This window comes from Eucyclogobius newberryi, unplaced genomic scaffold (assembly GCF_026437365.1).
Source record: "Eucyclogobius newberryi isolate DKJ021-1_F unplaced genomic scaffold, fEucNew1.0.hap1 SCAF_13, whole genome shotgun sequence".
In the NCBI taxonomy this organism is placed as follows: Eukaryota; Metazoa; Chordata; class Actinopteri; order Gobiiformes; family Gobiidae; genus Eucyclogobius; species Eucyclogobius newberryi.
In genome coordinates this window covers 3,162,548-3,181,219 of record NW_027315757.1, presented here as the reverse complement: position 1 = coordinate 3,181,219, position 18,672 = coordinate 3,162,548, and the positions used below count along the sequence as shown (strand labels likewise).

The 18,672-nt window shown below is 47.6% G+C and overlaps 1 protein-coding gene across 1 annotated transcript in view; it reads left to right on the top strand.

Moving 5' to 3' along the window:
• The window catches only part of tspan4b (tetraspanin 4b), a 50,866-nt gene extending 34,947 nt beyond the window's left edge, over window positions 1-15,919 (top strand). Inside the window, exons 7-8 of the mRNA XM_072442342.1 lie at window positions 10,976-11,059; window positions 15,806-15,919. Coding sequence (XP_072298443.1) covers window positions 10,976-11,059; window positions 15,806-15,874 — 153 coding nt within the window. The 3' untranslated portion in view covers window positions 15,875-15,919. The remainder of the gene's footprint in view (window positions 1-10,975; window positions 11,060-15,805) is intronic.
• Window positions 15,920-18,672: the final 2,753 nt, after the last annotated feature.

Below are 18,672 nucleotides of genomic sequence, written 5' to 3'. Positions count from 1 at the left end.
AGTGCTTCACAAAACACAGAGTAAAACAATAAAAACACAAAAAACTTACAGTGAACAATACATATACAACAATATACAGTAAAATCAGTCCGTAAAACAAGTGCATTTAAAAGGCTTGACTAAATAAAAAGGTTTTAAGCTGACCCTTAAAAGCAGTAACTGAGTCCAGTGACCGTAGGGAGAACGGAAGATCGTTCCAGAGTCTGGGGGCAACAGCCTGGAAGGATCTGTCTCCTCTGGTCCCAAAACGAGTGCGAGGAACCAGCAACAGTTTCTGGTCCAAGGACCTTAGTGAGCGAGAGGGAGCGTATGGTTTAATCAGATCGCTGATGTACGATGGGACCTGACCATTTAAAGCTCTAAAAGTTAAGACAAGAATTTTAAACTGTATCCGGTAGGAGACCGGCTCCAGTGAAGGGCTTTAAGAATGGGTGAAATGTGGGCCCTTCTGTTTGTGCGAGTTAAGATCCTCCCTGCAGAGTTCTGGACCAGCTGCAGACGAGAGAGCTCCTTCTTGTTAAGACAGGAAAACAAACTGTTACAATAGTCCAAACGTGAAGACACAAATGCATGAATTATAACTTCCTGGTCATTTTGAGACACCATTTTCCTGAGCTTAGAGATTTTCTCCTCAACTGAAAGAAACAGTTCCTCGTCAACAGCTGGAGTGGTGCTCTAAAGACATGTCTTTGTCAAAGACAACACCCAAGTTTCTAAGACTTGGTTTTACAGTCTGGCCTAAAACACCCAAGTACTGGTTTATCCCTGGAATGGCATCATCAGGGGCAATAATCAGAGTTTCTGTTTTGTCAGCATTTAGCTGCAACGAGTTTTGACTCAGCCATTGTTTCATTTGCACTAAACAACTGACCAAGGATTTCAGCTTCTGGATCTCAGAAGGTTTAAAAGAGCAATAGAGCTGAATATCGTCAGCGAACAGGTGATAGGACACATCACTAAACTCTTTAATGATCATTCCCAGGGGAATTATATGAAGCAGAAATAGGACGGGACCCAAGACGGAGCCCTGAGGAACTCCACACAACAGATCAGCTGAGTCGGACATTATTTGGTTTGCAGCAACACTAAAGCTCCGACCGGATAAATATGAGGAAAACCAATGAAGAACTGACCCCGATAGTCCAATCAGGTCCCTCAGTCTGTTCAACAGGATATGATGGTCGACGGTGTCAAAGGTCAACCGTGCAGACAGATCCAACAGAACTAAAACCGTGCATTTTCCAGAATCAGCAGACATTATAATGTCACTGGACACTTTGAGCAATGCGGTTTCCGTAGAATGATGTTTGTGGAAACCAGATTGAAAAGAGTTGTGAATGTTAGACTGTTTTAGGAAGTCTGACAGTTGTTCAGAGCCCACCTTCTCTAGGATCTTGGACATGAACGGGAGCTTTGATATGGGTCTGAAACTTTTGGACAGTAGAAGACTCTAGTGGACAGTAGAAGACTAGTGTACAGTAGAAGACTCTAGTGGACAGTAGAAGACTAGTGGACAGTAGAAGACTAGTGGACAGTAGAAGACTAGTGGACAGTAGAAGACTCTAGTGGACAGTAGAAGACTAGTGGACAGTAGAAGACTCTAGTGGACAGTAGAAGACTCTAGTGGACAGTAGAAGACTAGTGGGCAGTAGAAGACTCTAGTGGACAGTAGAAGACTCTAGTGGACAGTAGAAGACTAGTGGGCAGTAGAAGACTCTAGTGTACAGTAGAAGACTCTAGTGGACTGTAGACGACTCTAGTGGACAGTAGAAGACTAGTGGACAGTAGAAGACTAGTGGACAGTAGAAGACTAGTGGACAGTAGAAGACTCTAGTGGACAGTAGAAGACTAGTGGACAGTAGAAGACTAGTGGACAGTAGAAGACTCTAGTGGACAGTAGAAGACTCTAGTGGACAGTAGAAGACTAGTGGACTGTAGAAGACTCTTGTGGACAGTAGAAGACTAGTGGGCAGTAGAAGACTCTAGTGGACAGTAGAAGACTCTAGTGGACAGTAGAAGACTAGTGGGCAGTAGAAGACTCTAGTGGACAGTAGAAGACTCTAGTGGACAGTAGAAGACTAGTGGGCAGTAGAAGACTCTAGTGGACTGTAGACGACTCTAGTGGACAGTAGAAGACTCTAGTGGACTGTAGAAGACTCTAGTGGACAGTAGAAGACTCTTGTGGACTGCAGAAGACTCTAGTGGACAGTAGAAGACTCTAGTGGACTGTAGAAGACTCTAGTGAACAGTAGAAGACTCTTGTGGACAGTAGAAGACTAGTGGACAGTAGAAGACTCTAGTGGACTGTAGAAGACTCTTGTGGACAGTAGAAGACTAGTGGGCAGTAGAAGACTCTAGTGGACTGTAGAAGACTCTAGTGGACAGTAGAAGACTCTAGTGGACTGCAGAAGACGCTAGTGGACAGTAGAAGACTCTAGTGGACTGTAGAAGACTCTAGTGGACAGTAGAAGAGTCTTGTGGACAGTAGAAGACTAGTGGACAGTAGAAGACCCTAGTGGACTGTAGAATTGTTGTTGACAGTAGAAGACTAGTGGGCAGTAGAAGACTCTAGTGGACAGTAGAAGACTCTAGTGGACAGTAGAAGACTCTAGTGGACAGTAGAAGACTAGTGGACAGTAGAAGACTCTAGTGGACAGTAGAAGACTAGTGGACAGTAGAAGACTAGTGGACAGTAGAAGACTCTAGTGGACAGTAGAAGACTAGTGGACAGTAGAAGCTCTGTCCAGGGGACACGTTGTGTTCTCTATATTTTTTGTTTCAAAACGCTGTGTGTTTTATTATAATCAGAATCATATCCACTGAGAAATTAGTCTAATTAGTCCCAGTCCGCCGGACCACAGGGGACGCTACACAGCCAATCAGAGCATTGATAGTGCAAATGAGCCTGATGTTTTCTGCTCCAAAGCGTGATGTTTCCTCCCCCAAAGTATGATGTTTCCTCCCCCAAAGCATGATGTTTCCTCCCCCAAAGCGTGATGTTTCCTCCCCCAAAGCATGATGTTTCCTCCCCAGAGCATGATGTTTCCTCCCCCAAAGCCTGATGTTTCCTCCCCCAAAGCGTGATGTTTCCTCCCCCAAAGTATGATGTTTCCTCCCCCAAAGCGTGATGTTTCCTCCCCCAAAGTATGATGTTTCCTCCCCCAAAGCATGATGTTTCCTCCCCCAAAGTATTATGTTTCCTCCCCCAAAGCGTGATGTTTCCTCCCCCAAAGCATGATGTTTCCTCCCCCAGAGCATGATGTTTCCTCCCCCAAAGCATGATGTTTCCTCCCCCAAAGCATGATGTTTCCTCCCCCAGAGCATGATGTTTCCTCCCCCAAAGTATGAGGTTTCCTCCCCCAAAGCATGATGTTTCCTCACCCAAAGCATGATGTTTCCTCCCCCAGAGCATGATGTTTCCTCCCCCAAAGAATATTGTTTCCTCCCCCAAAGCATGTTGTTTCCTCCCCCAAAGCATGATGTTTCCTCCCCTAAAGCGTGATGTTTCCTCCCCCAAAGCATGATGTTTCCTCCCCCAAAGCATGATGTTTCCTCCCCCAAAGCATGATGTTTCCTCCCCTAAAGCATGATGTTTCCTCCCCCAAAGCATGATGTTTCCTCCCCCAAAGCGTGATGTTTCCTCCCCCTAAGTATGATGTTTCCTCCCCTAAAGCATGATGTTTCCTCCCCTAAAGCGTGATGTTTCCTCCCCTAAAGCATGATGTTTCCTCCCCTAAAGCGTGATGTTTCCTCCCCTAAAGCATGATGTTTCTTCCCCCAAAGCGTGATGTTTCCTCCCCCAAAGCGTGATGTTTCCTCCCCTAAAGCGTGATGTTTCCTCCCCTAAAGTATGATGTTTCCTCCCCCAAAGTATGATGTTTCCTCCCCCAAAGCATGATGTTTCCTCCCCCAAAGTATGATGTTTCCTCCCCCAAACCATGATGTTTCCTCCCCCAAAGTATGATGTTTCCTCCCCCAGAGCATGATGTTTCCTCCCCCAAAGCATGATGTTTCCTCCCCCAGAGCATGATGTTTCCTCCCCCAAAGCATGATGTTTCCTCCCCCAAAGCATGATGTTTCCTCCCCCAGAGCATGATGTTTCCTCCCCCAAAGTATGAGGTTTCCTCCCCCAAAGCACGATGTTTCCTCACCCAAAGCATGATGTTTCCTCCCCCAGAGCATGATGTTTCCTCCCCCAAAGCCTGATGTTTCCTCCCCCAAAGCGTGATGTTTCCTCCCCCAAAGTATGATGTTTCCTCCCCCAAAGCGTGATGTTTCCTCCCCCAAAGCATGATGTTTCCTCCCCCAGAGCATGATGTTTCCTCCCCCAAAGCATGATGTTTCCTCCCCCAAAGCATGATGTTTCCTCCCCCAGAGCATGATGTTTCCTCCCCCAAAGAATATTGTTTCCTCCCCCAAAGCATGTTGTTTCCTCCCCCAAAGCATGATGTTTCCTCCCCTAAAGCGTGATGTTTCCTCCCCCAAAGCATGATGTTTCCTCCCCCAAAGCATGATGTTTCCTCCCCTAAAGCATGATGTTTCCTCCCCCAAAGCATGATGTTTCCTCCCCCAAAGCATGATGTTTCCTCCCCCAAAGCGTGATGTTTCCTCCCCCAAAGCATGATGTTTCCTCCCCCAAAGCGTGATGTTTCCTCCCCCTAAGTATGATGTTTCCTCCCCTAAAGCATGATGTTTCCTCCCCTAAAGCGTGATGTTTCCTCCCCCAAAGTATGATGTTTCCTCCCCCAAACCATGATGTTTCCTCCCCCAAAGTATGATGTTTCCTCCCCCAGAGCATGATGTTTCCTCCCCCAAAGCATGATTTTTCCTCCCCCAGAGCATGATGTTTCCTCCCCCAAAGCATGATGTTTCCTCCCCCAAAGCATGATGTTTCCTCCCCCAGAGCATGATGTTTCCTCCCCCAAAGTATGAGGTTTCCTCCCCCAAAGCACGATGTTTGCTCACCCAAAGCATGATGTTTCCTCCCCCAGAGGAATGATGTTTCCTCCCCCAAAGCCTGATGTTTCCTCCCCCAAAGCGTGATGTTTCCTCCCCCAAAGTATGATGTTTCCTCCCCCAAAGCGTGATGTTTCCTCCCCCAAAGCATGATGTTTCCTCCCCCAGAGCATGATGTTTCCTCCCCCAAAGCATGATGTTTCCTCCCCCAAAGCATGATGTTTCCTCCCCCAGAGCATGATGTTTCCTACCCAAAGTATGAGGTTTCCTCCCCCAAAGCATGATGTTTCCTCACCCAAAGCATGATGTTTCCTCCCCCAAAGCATGATGTTTCCTCCCCCAAAGCATGATGTTTCCTCCCCCAAAGAATATTGTTTCCTCCCCCAAAGCATGTTGTTTCCTCCCCCAAAGCATGATGTTTCCTCCCCTAAAGCGTGATGTTTCCTCCCCCAAAGTATGATGTTTCCTCCCCCAAAGCATGATGTTTCCTCCCCCAAAGCATGATGTTTCCTCCCCCAAAGCGTGATGTTTCCTCCCCCTAAGTATGATGTTTCCTCCCCTAAAGCATGATGTTTCCTCCCCTAAAGCGTGATGTTTCCTCCCCTAAAGCATGATGTTTCCTCCCCTAAAGCGTGATGTTTCCTCCCCTAAAGCATGATGTTTCCTCCCCCAAAGCATGATGTTTCCTCCCCTAAAGCATGATGTTTCCTCCCCCAAAGCGTGATGTTTCCTCCCCTAAAGCGTGATGTTTCCTCCCCTAAAGTATGATGTTTCCTCCCCCAAAGCATGATGTTTCCTCTCCTAAAGCATGATGTTTCCTCCCCTAAAGCATGATGTTTCCTCCCCCAAAGCGTGATGTTTCCTCCCCTAAAGCATGATGTTTCCTCCCCTAAAGTATGATGTTTCCTCCCCCAAACCATGATGTTTCCTCCCCCAAAGTATGATGTTTCCTCCCCCAGAGCATGATGTTTCCTCCCCCAAAGCATGATGTTTCCTCCCCCAGAGCATGATGTTTCCTCCCCCAAAGCATGATGTTTCCTCCCCCAAAGCATGATGTTTCCTCCCCCAGAGCATGATGTTTCCTCCCCCAAAGTATGAGGTTTCCTCCCCCAAAGCACGATGTTTCCTCACCCAAAGCATGATGTTTCCTCCCCCAGAGCATGATGTTTCCTCCCCCAAAGTATGATGTTTCCTCCCCCAAACCATGATGTTTCCTCCCCCAAAGTATGATGTTTCCTCCCCCAGAGCATGATGTTTCCTCCCCCAAAGCATGATGTTTCCTCCCCCAGAGCATGATGTTTCCTCCCCCAAAGCATGATGTTTCCTCCCCCAAAGCATGATGTTTCCTCCCCCAGAGCATGATGTTTCCTCCCCCAAAGTATGAGGTTTCCTCCCCCAAAGCACGATGTTTCCTCACCCAAAGCATGATGTTTCCTCCCCCAGAGCATGATGTTTCCTCCCCCAAAGCATGATGTTTCCTCCCCCAAAGCATGTTGTTTCCTCCCCCAAAGCGTGATGTTTCCTCCCCTAAAGCGTGATGTTTCCTCCCCCAAAGCATGATGTTTCCTCCCCCTAAAGCATGATGTTTCCTCCCCCAAAGCATGATGTTTCCTCCCCTAAAGCATGATGTTTCCTCCCCCTAAGTATGATGTTTCGTCCTCTAAAGCATGATGTTTCCTCCCCTAAAGCGTGATGTTTCCTCCCCCAAAGCATGATGTTTCCTCCCCTAAAGCGTGATGTTTCCTCCCCTAAAGCGTGATGTTTCCTCCCCTAAAGCATGATGTTTCCTCCCCTAAAGCGTGATGTTTCCTCCCCTAAAGCGTGATGTTTCCTCCCCCAAAGCATGATGTTTCCTCCCCTAAAGCATGATGTTTCCTCCCCTAAAGCATGATGTTTCCTCCCCTAAAGCGTGATGTTTCCACCCCCTAAGTATGATGTTTCCTCCCCCAAAGCGTGATGTTTCCTCCCCTAAGTATGATGTTTCCTCCCCTAAAGCATGATATTACCTCCCCCAAAGCGTGATGTTTCCTCCCCTAAAGCATGATGTTTCCTCCCCTAAAGCATGATGTTTCCTCCCAGAAAGCATGATGTTTCCTCCCAGAAAGCATGATGTTTCCTCCCCTAAAGCGTGATGTTTCCTCCCCTAAAGCGTGATGTTTCCTCCCCTAAAGCATGATGTTTCCTCCCCTAAAGCGTGATGTTTCCTCCCCCAAAGCGTGATGTTTCCTCCCAGAAAGCATGATGTTTCCTCCCAGAAAGCGTGATGTTTCCTCCCCTAAAGCGTGATGTTTCCTCCCCTAAAGCGTGATGTTTCCTCCCCTAAAGCGTGATGTTTCCTCCCCTAAAGCATGATGTTTCCTCCCAGAAAGCATGATGTTTCCTCCCAGAAAGCATGATGTTTCCTCCCCTAAAGCGTGATGTTTCCTCCCCTAAAGCGTGATGTTTCCTCCCCTAAAGCGTGATGTTTCCTCCCCTAAAGCGTGATGTTTCCTCCCCCAAAGTATGATGTTTCCTCCCCCAAAGCATGATGTTTCCTCCCCCTAAGTATGATGTTTCGTCCTCTAAAGCATGATGTTTCCTCCCCTAAAGCGTGATGTTTCCTCCCCCAAAGCATGATGTTTCCTCCCCTAAAGCGTGATGTTTCCTCCCCTAAAGCGTGATGTTTCCTCCCCTAAAGCATGATGTTTCCTCCCCTAAAGCGTGATGTTTCCTCCCCTAAAGCGTGATGTTTCCTCCCCCAAAGCATGATGTTTCCTCCCCCAAAGCGTGATGTTTCCTCCCCTAAAGCGTGATGTTTCCTCCCCCAAAGCATGATGTTTCCTCCCCTAAAGCGTGATGTTTCCTCCCCCAAAGCATTATGTTTCCTCCCCTAAAGCGTGATGTTTCCTCCCCTAAAGCATGATGTTTCCTCCCCCAAAGCATGATGTTTCCTCCCCCAAAGCATGATGTTTCCTCCCCTAAAGCATGATGTTTCCTCCCCTAAAGCATGATGTTTCCTCCCCCAGAGCATGATGTTTCCTCCCCTAAAGCGTGATGTTTCCACCCCTAAAGCATGATGTTTCCTCCCCTAAAGCATGATGTTTCCTCCCCCAAAGCATGATGTTTCCTCCCCTAAAGCGTGATGTTTCCACCCCCAAAGCATGATCTTTCCTCCCCCAAACCATGATGTTTCCTCCCCTAAGTATGATGTTTCCTCCCCTAAAGCATGATGTTTCCTCCCCCAAAGCATGATGTTTCCTCCCCCAGAGCATGATGTTTCCTCCCCCAAAGCGTGATGTTTCCTCCCCCAAAGCGTGATGTTTCCTCCCCCAAAGCGTGATGTTTCCTCCCCCAAAGCATGATGTTTCCTCCCCCAAAGCGTGATGTTTCCTCCCCTAAAGCGTGATGTTTCCTCCCCCAAAGCTTGATGTTTCCTCCCCCAAAGCGTGATGTTTCCTCCCCCAAAGCATGATGTTTCCCCCCCCAAAACATGATGTTTCCTCCCCTAAAGCGTGATGTTTCCTCCCCCAAAGCATGATGTTTCCTCCCAGAAAGCATGATTTTTCCTCCCCCAAAGCATGATGTTTCCCCCCCCAAAGCGTGATTTTTCCTCCCCCAAAGCATGATGTTTCCCCCCCTAAAGCGTGATGTTTCCTCCCCTAAAGCATGATGTTTCCTCCCCCAAAGCATGATTTTTCCTCCCCCAAAGCATGATGTTTCCTCCCCTAAAGCGTGATGTTTCCTCCCATAAAGCGTGATGTTTCCTCCCCTAAAGCGTGATGTTTCCTCCCCTAAAGCGTGATGTTTCCTCCCCTAAAGCGTGATGTTTCCTCCCCTAAAGCGTGATGTTTCCTCTCCTAAAGCATGATGTTTCCTCCCCTAAAGTATGATGTTTCTTCCCCCAAAGCGTGATGTTTCCTCCCCCAAAGCGTGATGTTTCCTCCCCTAAAGCATGATGTTTCCTCTCCTAAAGCATGATGTTTCCTCCCCTAAAGCGTGATGTTTCCTCCCCCTAAGTATGATGTTTCCTCCTCTAAAGCATGATGTTTCCTCCCCTAAAGCGTGATGTTTCCTCCCCCAAAGCATGATGTTTCCTCCCCTAAAGCGTGATGTTTCCTCCCCTAAAGCGTGATGTTTCCTCCCCTAAAGCATGATGTTTCCTCCCCTAAAGCGTGATGTTTCCTCCCCTAAAGCGTGATGTTTCCTCCCCTAAAGCATGATGTTTCCTCCCCCAAAGCGTGATGTTTCCTCCCCTAAAGCGTGATTTTTCCTCCCAGAAAGCATGATGTTTCCTCCCCTAAAGCATGATGTTTCCTCCCCCAAAGCATGATGTTTCCTCCCCCAAAGCATGATGTTTCTTCCCCCAAAGCATGATGTTTCCTCCCCCAAAGCGTGATGTTTCCTCCCCCAAAGCGTGATGTTTCCTCCCCCAAAGCATGATGTTTCCCCCCCCAAAGCGTGATGTTTCCTCCCCCAAAGCATGATGTTTCCTCCCCCAAAGCATGATGTTTCCTCCCAGAAAGCGTGATGTTTCCTCCCCTAAGTATGATGTTTCCTCCCCTAAAGCATGATGATACCTCCCCCAAAGCGTGATGTTTCCTCCCCTAAAGCATGATGTTTCCTCCCCCAAAGCGTGATGTTTCCTCCCCTAAAGCGTGATGTTTCCTCCCCTAAAGCGTGATGTTTCCTCCCCTAAAGCGTGATGTTTCCTCCCCCAAAGCATGATGTTTCCTTCCCAAAGCATGATGTTTCCTCCCCCAAAGCATAATGTTTCCTTCCCAAAGCATGATGTTTCCTCCCCCAAAGCATGATGTTTCCTCCCCTAAAGCCTGATGTTTCCTCCCCCAAAGCGTGATGTTTCCTCCCCCAAAGCCCACTCCCCCGTGCTCATGCCACTCCCCCGTGCTCATGCCACTCCCCCGTGCACATGCCACTCCCCCGTGCTCATGCCACTCCCCCGTGCACATGCCACTCCCCCGTGCTCGTGCCACTCCCCCGTGCTCGTGCCACTCCCCCGTGCTCATGCCACTCCCCCGTGCACATGCCACTCCCCCGTGCTCATGCCACTCCCCCGTGCACATGCCACTCCCCCGTGCTCATGCCACTCCCCCGTGCACATGCCACTCCCCCGTGCACATGCCACTCCCCCGTGCTCGTGCCACTCCCCCGTGCTCGTGCCACTCCCCCGTGCTCATGCCACTCCCCCATGCACATGCCACTCCCCCGTGCACATGCCACTCCCCCGTGCGGACTGATACAACACACACGTGCGTTTGTTTATTAGCGCGATGGATCGCATCACATCGTTCGTCTCCCGTAGATTTCCGTCTCTTCTGCGTCAGCTCGAACTGTCTTTCTCTGTCTTCATTTTGCCACGTACACTGAGGGAACTATATTATGATAGATCAAAGCGCTTAGACACGCGGAAACGTGCTGCTCTCCTGGGGATGAGCCGCACGAGACTGCATGTGCAGTAGGTGCGTTTTATGATTGACACGTGGCAGGACTAATGGACAGTCCACGCCACGAGGAAATGAGACTCAAATTTGGGCCAAAAAAATCATCCATTCAAACTTTAAGCAGAGGAACCTTCTGTGCGATGCATGATTTGAAACCATGATGGTGTAGTGTGTTACCATAGTAACCCAGCTCCTCCTCTAGTTCTGGGCTGATTCCTCACCTTTCTTATCATCATTGAACCCCACGACGGTCTCAATGATGGAGCTCCAGTCCCAGAGGAAGTTCTGTTCCTCACTGTTTATCGACCCATGAACAGTCGATAGATCTTCATCTGGGGCAGTGGTCACTTTAAGTCTCTTCTCTGACCGGGCGAGTGACCACGACCTGAAGAACTGACCCAATGAGCTCGTCTACAAAGAGTTCCAACGACTCTTCAGATGTGTTGAAGTCAAGCGTTTGTGAACGAGTTTAAGAGATTTAAATACCTACTTTTTGTAACCATCAGGTCGTTTTGAAGGTCGTACTTCTACTTTTGTACAATTCAAACATTGAACATTCAAACATGATGTTGTCTCCTCAGCCCTGTTACCAGAAGGCGCGGCAGTGGCTTCTGGACAACATCCCATCTGTGCTGGTGTTCGGCCTGTGCATCGGAGTAGTGCAGGTAACACACAACACACATACACATACATACACACACACACACACACACACACAAGGACACACACACACACACACAAGGACACACACAAGGACACACACACACACAAGGACACACACACACACACAAGGACACACACACACACACATAAAAGGACACACACACACACATAAAAGGACACACAAAAGGACACACACACACAAAAGGACACACACACACAAGGACACACACACACACACACACACACACACACAAAAGGACACACACACACACACAAGGACACACACACACAAGGACACACACAAGGACACACAAGGACACACACACACACACAAGGACACACACACACACACATAAAAGGACACACACACACAAAAGGACACACACACACAAAAGGACACACACACACAAGGACACACACACACACACATAAAAGGACACACACACACACATAAAAGGACACACACACACAAAAGGACACACACACACAAAAGGACACACACACACACAAGGACACACACACACACACACACATAAAAGGACACACACACACACATAAAAGGACACACAAAAGGACACACACACACAAAAGGACACACACACACAAGGACACACACACACACACACACACACACAAAAGGACACATACACACACACAAGGACACACACACACAAGGACACACACACACACGCACAAGGACACACACACACACACAACACACACAAAAGGACACACACACAACACACACAAAAGGACACACACACAAAAGGACACACACACACACACACAAGGACACACACACACACAACACACACAAAAGGACACACACAACACACACATAAAATGACACACACACACAACACACACAAAAGGACACACACACACAAACACACACACACACACACACACAAAAGGACACACACACACACACACACACACAAGGACACACACACACAAGGACACACACACACACACACAAGGACACACACACACACAACACACACATAAAAGGACACGCACACACAAAAGGACACACACACACACACACACACAAAAGGACACACACACACACACAAGGACACACACGCACAAGGACACACACACACACAACACACACAAAAGGACACACACACACAAAAGGACACACACACACACACAAAAGGACACACACACAAAAGGACACACACACAAAAGGACACACACACACACAAGGACACACACACACAAGGACACACACACACACACACACACAAGGACACACACACACACAACACACACAAAAGGACACACACAACACACACAAAAGGACACACACACACAACACACACACACACACAAAAGGACACACACACACACAAGGACACACACACACAAGGACACACACACACACACAAGGACACACACACAACACACACAACACACACATAAAAGGACACACACACACACATAAAAGGACACACACACACAAAAGGACACACACACACAAGGACACACACACACACACAAAAGGACACACACACACACATGCACAAGGACACACACACACACAACACACACAAAAGGACACACACACACACAACACACACAAAAGGACACACACACAAAAGGACACACACACACACACACACAAGGACACACACACACAAGGACACACACACACACACACAAGGACACACACACACACAACACACACAAAAGGACACACACAACACACACATAAAAGGACACACACACACAACACACACAAAAGGACACACACACACAAACACACACACACACACACACACACAAAAGGACACACACACACACACACACAAGGACACACACACACAAGGACACACACACACACACAAGGACACACACACACACAACACACACAACACACACATAAAAGGACACACACACACACACAAAAGGACACACACACACACACACAAGGACACACACACACAAGGACACACACACACAAGGACACACACACACAAGGACACAGACACACACACAAGGACACACACACACAACACACACAAAAGGACACACACACAACACACACATAAAAGGACACACACACACACAAAAGGACACACACACACACACACACAAGGACACACACACACAAGGACACACACACACAAGGACACACACACACAAGGACACACACACACAACACACACAAAAGGACACACACAACACACACATAAAAGGACACACACACACAACACACACAAAAGGACACACACAACACACACATAAAAGGACACACACACACAAAAGGACACACACACACACACAAAAGGACACACACACACACACACAAGGACACACACACACAAGGACACACACACACAAGGACACACACACACAACACACACATAAAAGGACACACACACACACAACACACACAAAAGGACACACACAACACACACATAAAAGGACACACACACACAAAAGGACACACACACACACACACACGTGTTAAACGTGGCCCTCAGGGGCCAGGACTAAACCAGGTTTAACACGAGATTCTTTTGAATTCTAAATAACGATGAACTCAAAGCTGGACAAAAACATGAATATTTGTCTATAAATAAGAGATGCGGACCACTGTTTGAGAAACCCTGGTTTAATGTATACAGTGCTTTACATCACACACATTCCCAGGTTCAGTGTCTTGCCCAAGGACACAAGGGCCCCTGAGGCATCTGCGATCACACGCCGCCCTGAGGGTCAGAGTAGGAGCCACAGCCGCTTCAGTGTCGACAACTGTAATGGCCATAAAAGTGAACAGAAAAGACCAATAAGAGAAGCACAAGTTTATAAAGATTTAAATCTGTTTCCTGTGTCCTCGTGTGAATATATATAACATACATATACAAGAATATACATGACACATTTTACACAGTCGGCTTTATATCTCGACAATAACATTGGCTTATTTCAAGAAACTAAATGTAATCATGACTCAGACAGAAATGTAGTGTTTTCTGAAAGTAACATTTCTGTCTTTAGGTGAGAAAAGTCCCATATGTAGTTCACTTCAAACGTTCTCACGTATTCATATAAAAATAGGAAGTGTAATGTAAAATAATGGTACAAAATGACACAAATAAAGCCTAAAATACAAATCCCTCTGTACATGGTCAGAGCAGGGGCCCCTGTGAGGGCCCCACCTGAGAACAAACTGACCAAAAAGAAATACATTTGTCTTACTGCATTGAAAAACCTGCATTCTTACTGTGAGTGGACTCGCCTCTCCACTGAGCTGACCTGTAACTTGGCCTTGTAACATTACCTGCTTGTCTCCATGGTGATAAGTTCAGTTCAATGTGTCTTAATGTGAAACACAAAGCCTCTCCAGAGAGTTAAGTAACAAAACATAGTATTTTGACATATATGTTTGATGTAGCTGAACTTCCTGTCTGTGTTAGCTGAACTTCCTGTGTCTGTGTTAGCTGAACTTGCTGTGTCTGTGTTAGCTGAACTTCCTGTCTGTGTTAGCTGAACTTCCTGTCTGTGTTAGCTGAACTTCCTGTGTCTGTGTTAGCTGAACTTCCTGTGTCTGTGTTAGCTGAACTTCCTGTATCTGTGTTAGCTGAACTTCCTGTCTGTGTTAGCTGAACTTCCTGTGTCTGTGTTAGCTGAACTTCCTGTGTCTGTGTTAGCTGAACTTCCTGTGTCTGTGTTAGCTGAACATCCTGTCTGTGTTAGCTGAACTTCCTGTCTGTGTTAGCTGAACCCTCCTGTCTGTGTTAGCTGAACCCTCCTGTCTGTGTTAGCTGAACTTCCTGTGTCTGTGTTAGCTGAACTTCCTGTATCTGTGTTAGCTGAACTTCCTGTGTCTGTGTTAGCTCAACTTCCTGTCTGTGTTAGCTGAACTTCCTGTCTGTGTTAGCTGAACTTCCTGTGTCTGTGTTAGCTGAACTTCCTGTCTGCTGTGTCTGTGTTAGCTGAACTTGCTGTGTCTGTGTTAGCTGAACTTCCTGTCTGTGTTAGCTGAACTTCCTGTCTGTGTTAGCTGAACTTCCTGTGTCTGTGTTAGCTGAACTTCCTGTGTCTGTGTTAGCTGAACTTCCTGTGTCTGTGTTAGCTGAACATCCTGTCTGTGTTAGCTGAACCCTCCTGTCTGTGTTAGCTGAACCCTCCTGTCTGTGTTAGCTGAACTTCCTGTGTCTGTGTTAGCTGAACTTCCTGTGTCTGTGTTAGCTGAACTTCCTGTCTGTGTTAGCTCAACTTCCTGTCTGTGTTAGCTGAACTTCCTGTCTGTGTTAGCTGAACTTCCTGTCTGTGTTAGCTGAACTTCCTGTGTCTGTGTTAGCTGAACATCCTGTCTGTGTTAGCTGAACTTCCTGTCTGTGTTAGCTGAACCCTCCTGTCTGTGTTAGCTGAACCCTCCTGTCTGTGTTAGCTGAACTTCCTGTGTCTGTGTTAGCTGAACTTCCTGTATCTGTGTTAGCTGAACTTCCTGTCTGTGTTAGCTGAACTTCCTGTGTCTGTGTTAGCTGAACTTCCTGTATCTGTGTTAGCTGAACTTCCTGTCTGTGTTAGCTGAACTTCCTGTGTCTGTGTTAGCTGAACTTCCTGTGTCTGTGTTAGCTGAACTTCCTGTCTGTGTTAGCTGAACTTCCTGTCTGTGTTAGCTGAACTTCCTGTCTGTGTTAACTGAACTTCCTGTGTCTGTGTTAGCTGAACTTCCTGTCTGTGTTTTTGCAGTACAAAACCTTTATCTGGATGTGACCGTTTGTGTGCAGATCATGGCGCTGGTCTTCTCCATGCTCATGTACTGTCAGATCCACTGTGCCGAAAAGGCCCTGGACTAGCCCCGGCCCTGGACCCTTGCCCGGCCCAGCCCCCGTTACTCGCCCGTGACCTGGCCTGGACCCGGACCCGCCCCTGGCCCACCCCCCTTGATTGCTCTTCTGTTCCCATTTTTAAACATTAATCTGTTACAAAAAAACCACGGCTGTTTTTGTAAATAGCTGGAAATGGGACATCTGGACTCGGGCCGGCCCACTGGGACGTCCCACTGGATCGTCCTGCAGTGACACGCCTCTGTGACTGACTGGAGCTGCACCTCTCTTCAGGGTTGGCACTAGGTCATATAGGGAATTGGAAAGGAGGAAGTGACGACATGGCAAGGGCGACATGGCGAGGGCGACATGGCGGCAAGGGCGACATGGCGAGGGCGACATGGCGAGGGCGACATGGCGAGGGCGACATGGCGAGGGCGACATGGCGGCAAGGGCGACATGGCGAGGGCGACATGGCGGCAAGGGCGACATGGCGAGGGCGACATGGCGAGGGCGACATGGCGAGGGCGACATGGCGAGGGCGACATGGCGAGGGCGACATGGCGAGGGCGACATGGCGAGGGCGACATGGCGAGGGCGACATGGCGAGGGCGACATGGCGAGGGCGACATGGCGAGGGCGACATGGCGAGAACGACATGGCGGAAGTAAACAGATGGTCGACCGTAGTAAACATGGCGAACGGTCCCGCTAATTCTGCTGATCCATCAATAATGTTCACTCTTGGGTCCAAACCTGAAGTTTACGATGCATTTGATGTGAACAAGGACCAAACAATGAGTTCCTGGTGTTGTCTCACTGAGAAACTATTGAAATGATCGTGAATTGAATGTAAAACAAAGAATTGTGAAAATGTAAATCACATGGGTCTGGGTCCTAACCCCTGATCCTAACCCTAACCCTAACCCTAACCCCTGACCCTAACCCCTGATCCTAACCTTAACCCTAACCTTAACCCCTGATCCTAACCTTAACCCTAACCCCAACCCTAACCCCTGACCCTAACCCCTGACCCTAACCCCTGATCCTAACCTTAACCCTAACCCCTGACCCTAACCCCTGATCCTAACCTTAACCCTAACCCCTGACCCTAACCCCTGATCCTAACCTTAACCCTAACCTTAACCCCTGACCCTAACCCCTGATCCTAACCTTAACCCTAACCCCAACCCTAACCCCTGACCCTAACCCCTGATCCTAACCCCTGACCCTAACCTTAACCCCTAACCTTAACCCCTGACCCTAACCTTAACCCCTGACCCTAACCTTAACCCTAACCTTAACCCCTGACCCTAACCCTAACCTTAACCCCTGACCCTAACCTTAACCCCTAACCTTAACCCCTGACCCTAACCTTAACCCCTGACCCTAACCTTAACCCCAACCCTAACCCCTGACCCTAACCCCTGATCCTAACCCCTGACCCTAACCTTAACCCCTAACCTTAACCCCTGACCCTAACCTTAACCCCTGACCCTAACCTTAACCCTAACCTTAACCCCTGACCCTAACCCTAACCTTAACCCCTGACCCTAACCTTAACCCTAACCCTAACATTAACCCCTGACCCTAACCTTAACCCCTGACCCTAACCCCTGACCTTAACCCTTAACACCTAACCCTAAGTTTTGGTTTACTTCGTTTGGCTAAAACTAGTTTATACCATGACTTTGTATTAGCAAAAGTGCAGCTAACTCATCCCAAAACAAACTAGACTGTAAAAAAAATGTTTAAACTTGAGATAATAAAGTTCCGTGCTGGAATCGAACCCTCAAACACTTTGCACAAAGTCGTGTCTCTAACCATCGAGCCATCAGGTGTAGCAAAATGATGAACCGCAAGTGATTTGGGCCGCAAGAGCGCCGCCATCTTGGATTTCGTCACTTCCTTTCCAATTCCCTATTTGACCTAGTGCCAACCCTCTCTTCAGTGTGTCCACGTGTCAAGTTAAAAGTATCCACTTTAAAAGGACCAATACCCACACAGTGTACAGTACTTTTACTTATGTACTTTGTTACTTTTCACCACTGATTTGAACTGCCTTTAAATGTAAATATGTAAATGTTTTTCAGAGATGGTCCATAGTAATACACCCGTGTAAACATTGTATGAACATGTTAGAAAAGGTTGAGAGCAGCCTGAGTGCAAAGGCAGGTCCAGCTCCAGCATTAGTGTATTTTACGTAGTTCTGCAGTATTAGTATGTACTTTATACATGCTCTTGTACCTCTGCTTTAACAACTTAAACATTGTCCGACAAAACGTTCACACGACTTCATATGGGCCAGTGGAGTCAGAGCTCCATCTACTGGCAGCAAAGGGAACGACACAGGGAGAGAAACAAAGCTAGCTTAACCCGACATGCTAAAGGAAGCGTGCGGTTCTAACGAACATCGTTTGAGTCAGAAATGCTCAGAACGACTTCAAAACGCCACAGAAGATCTTGGAGCTCTAACTAGGACTAAACTTGATTCATGAAAGGAACGTGACACTAAATGACGGCTCCAGGAGTGTTTGATGTTGGAACATGATTAAAGGACGATGTATAATGTGTGTCTTTTGTGGTAGATTTGTGAAGTAGAGGTCAAGTATTAGCAGCGAGTATTAGACAGTAAACAAATGACAGTAAATATCTCTGTACAAACTCCTTGTACAACACCGTCTTCACAGAGTGGGACAAATAGTCTTTTTACAATGACATCATTTTGGCAGTGCAAGTGTCTCGGTTTAAAGCACCTTTTCATCCTGAGAACTGATGTAAACACAACACGTACACGTCTTTGACTCTAAAATATTTGATGACTCCAGG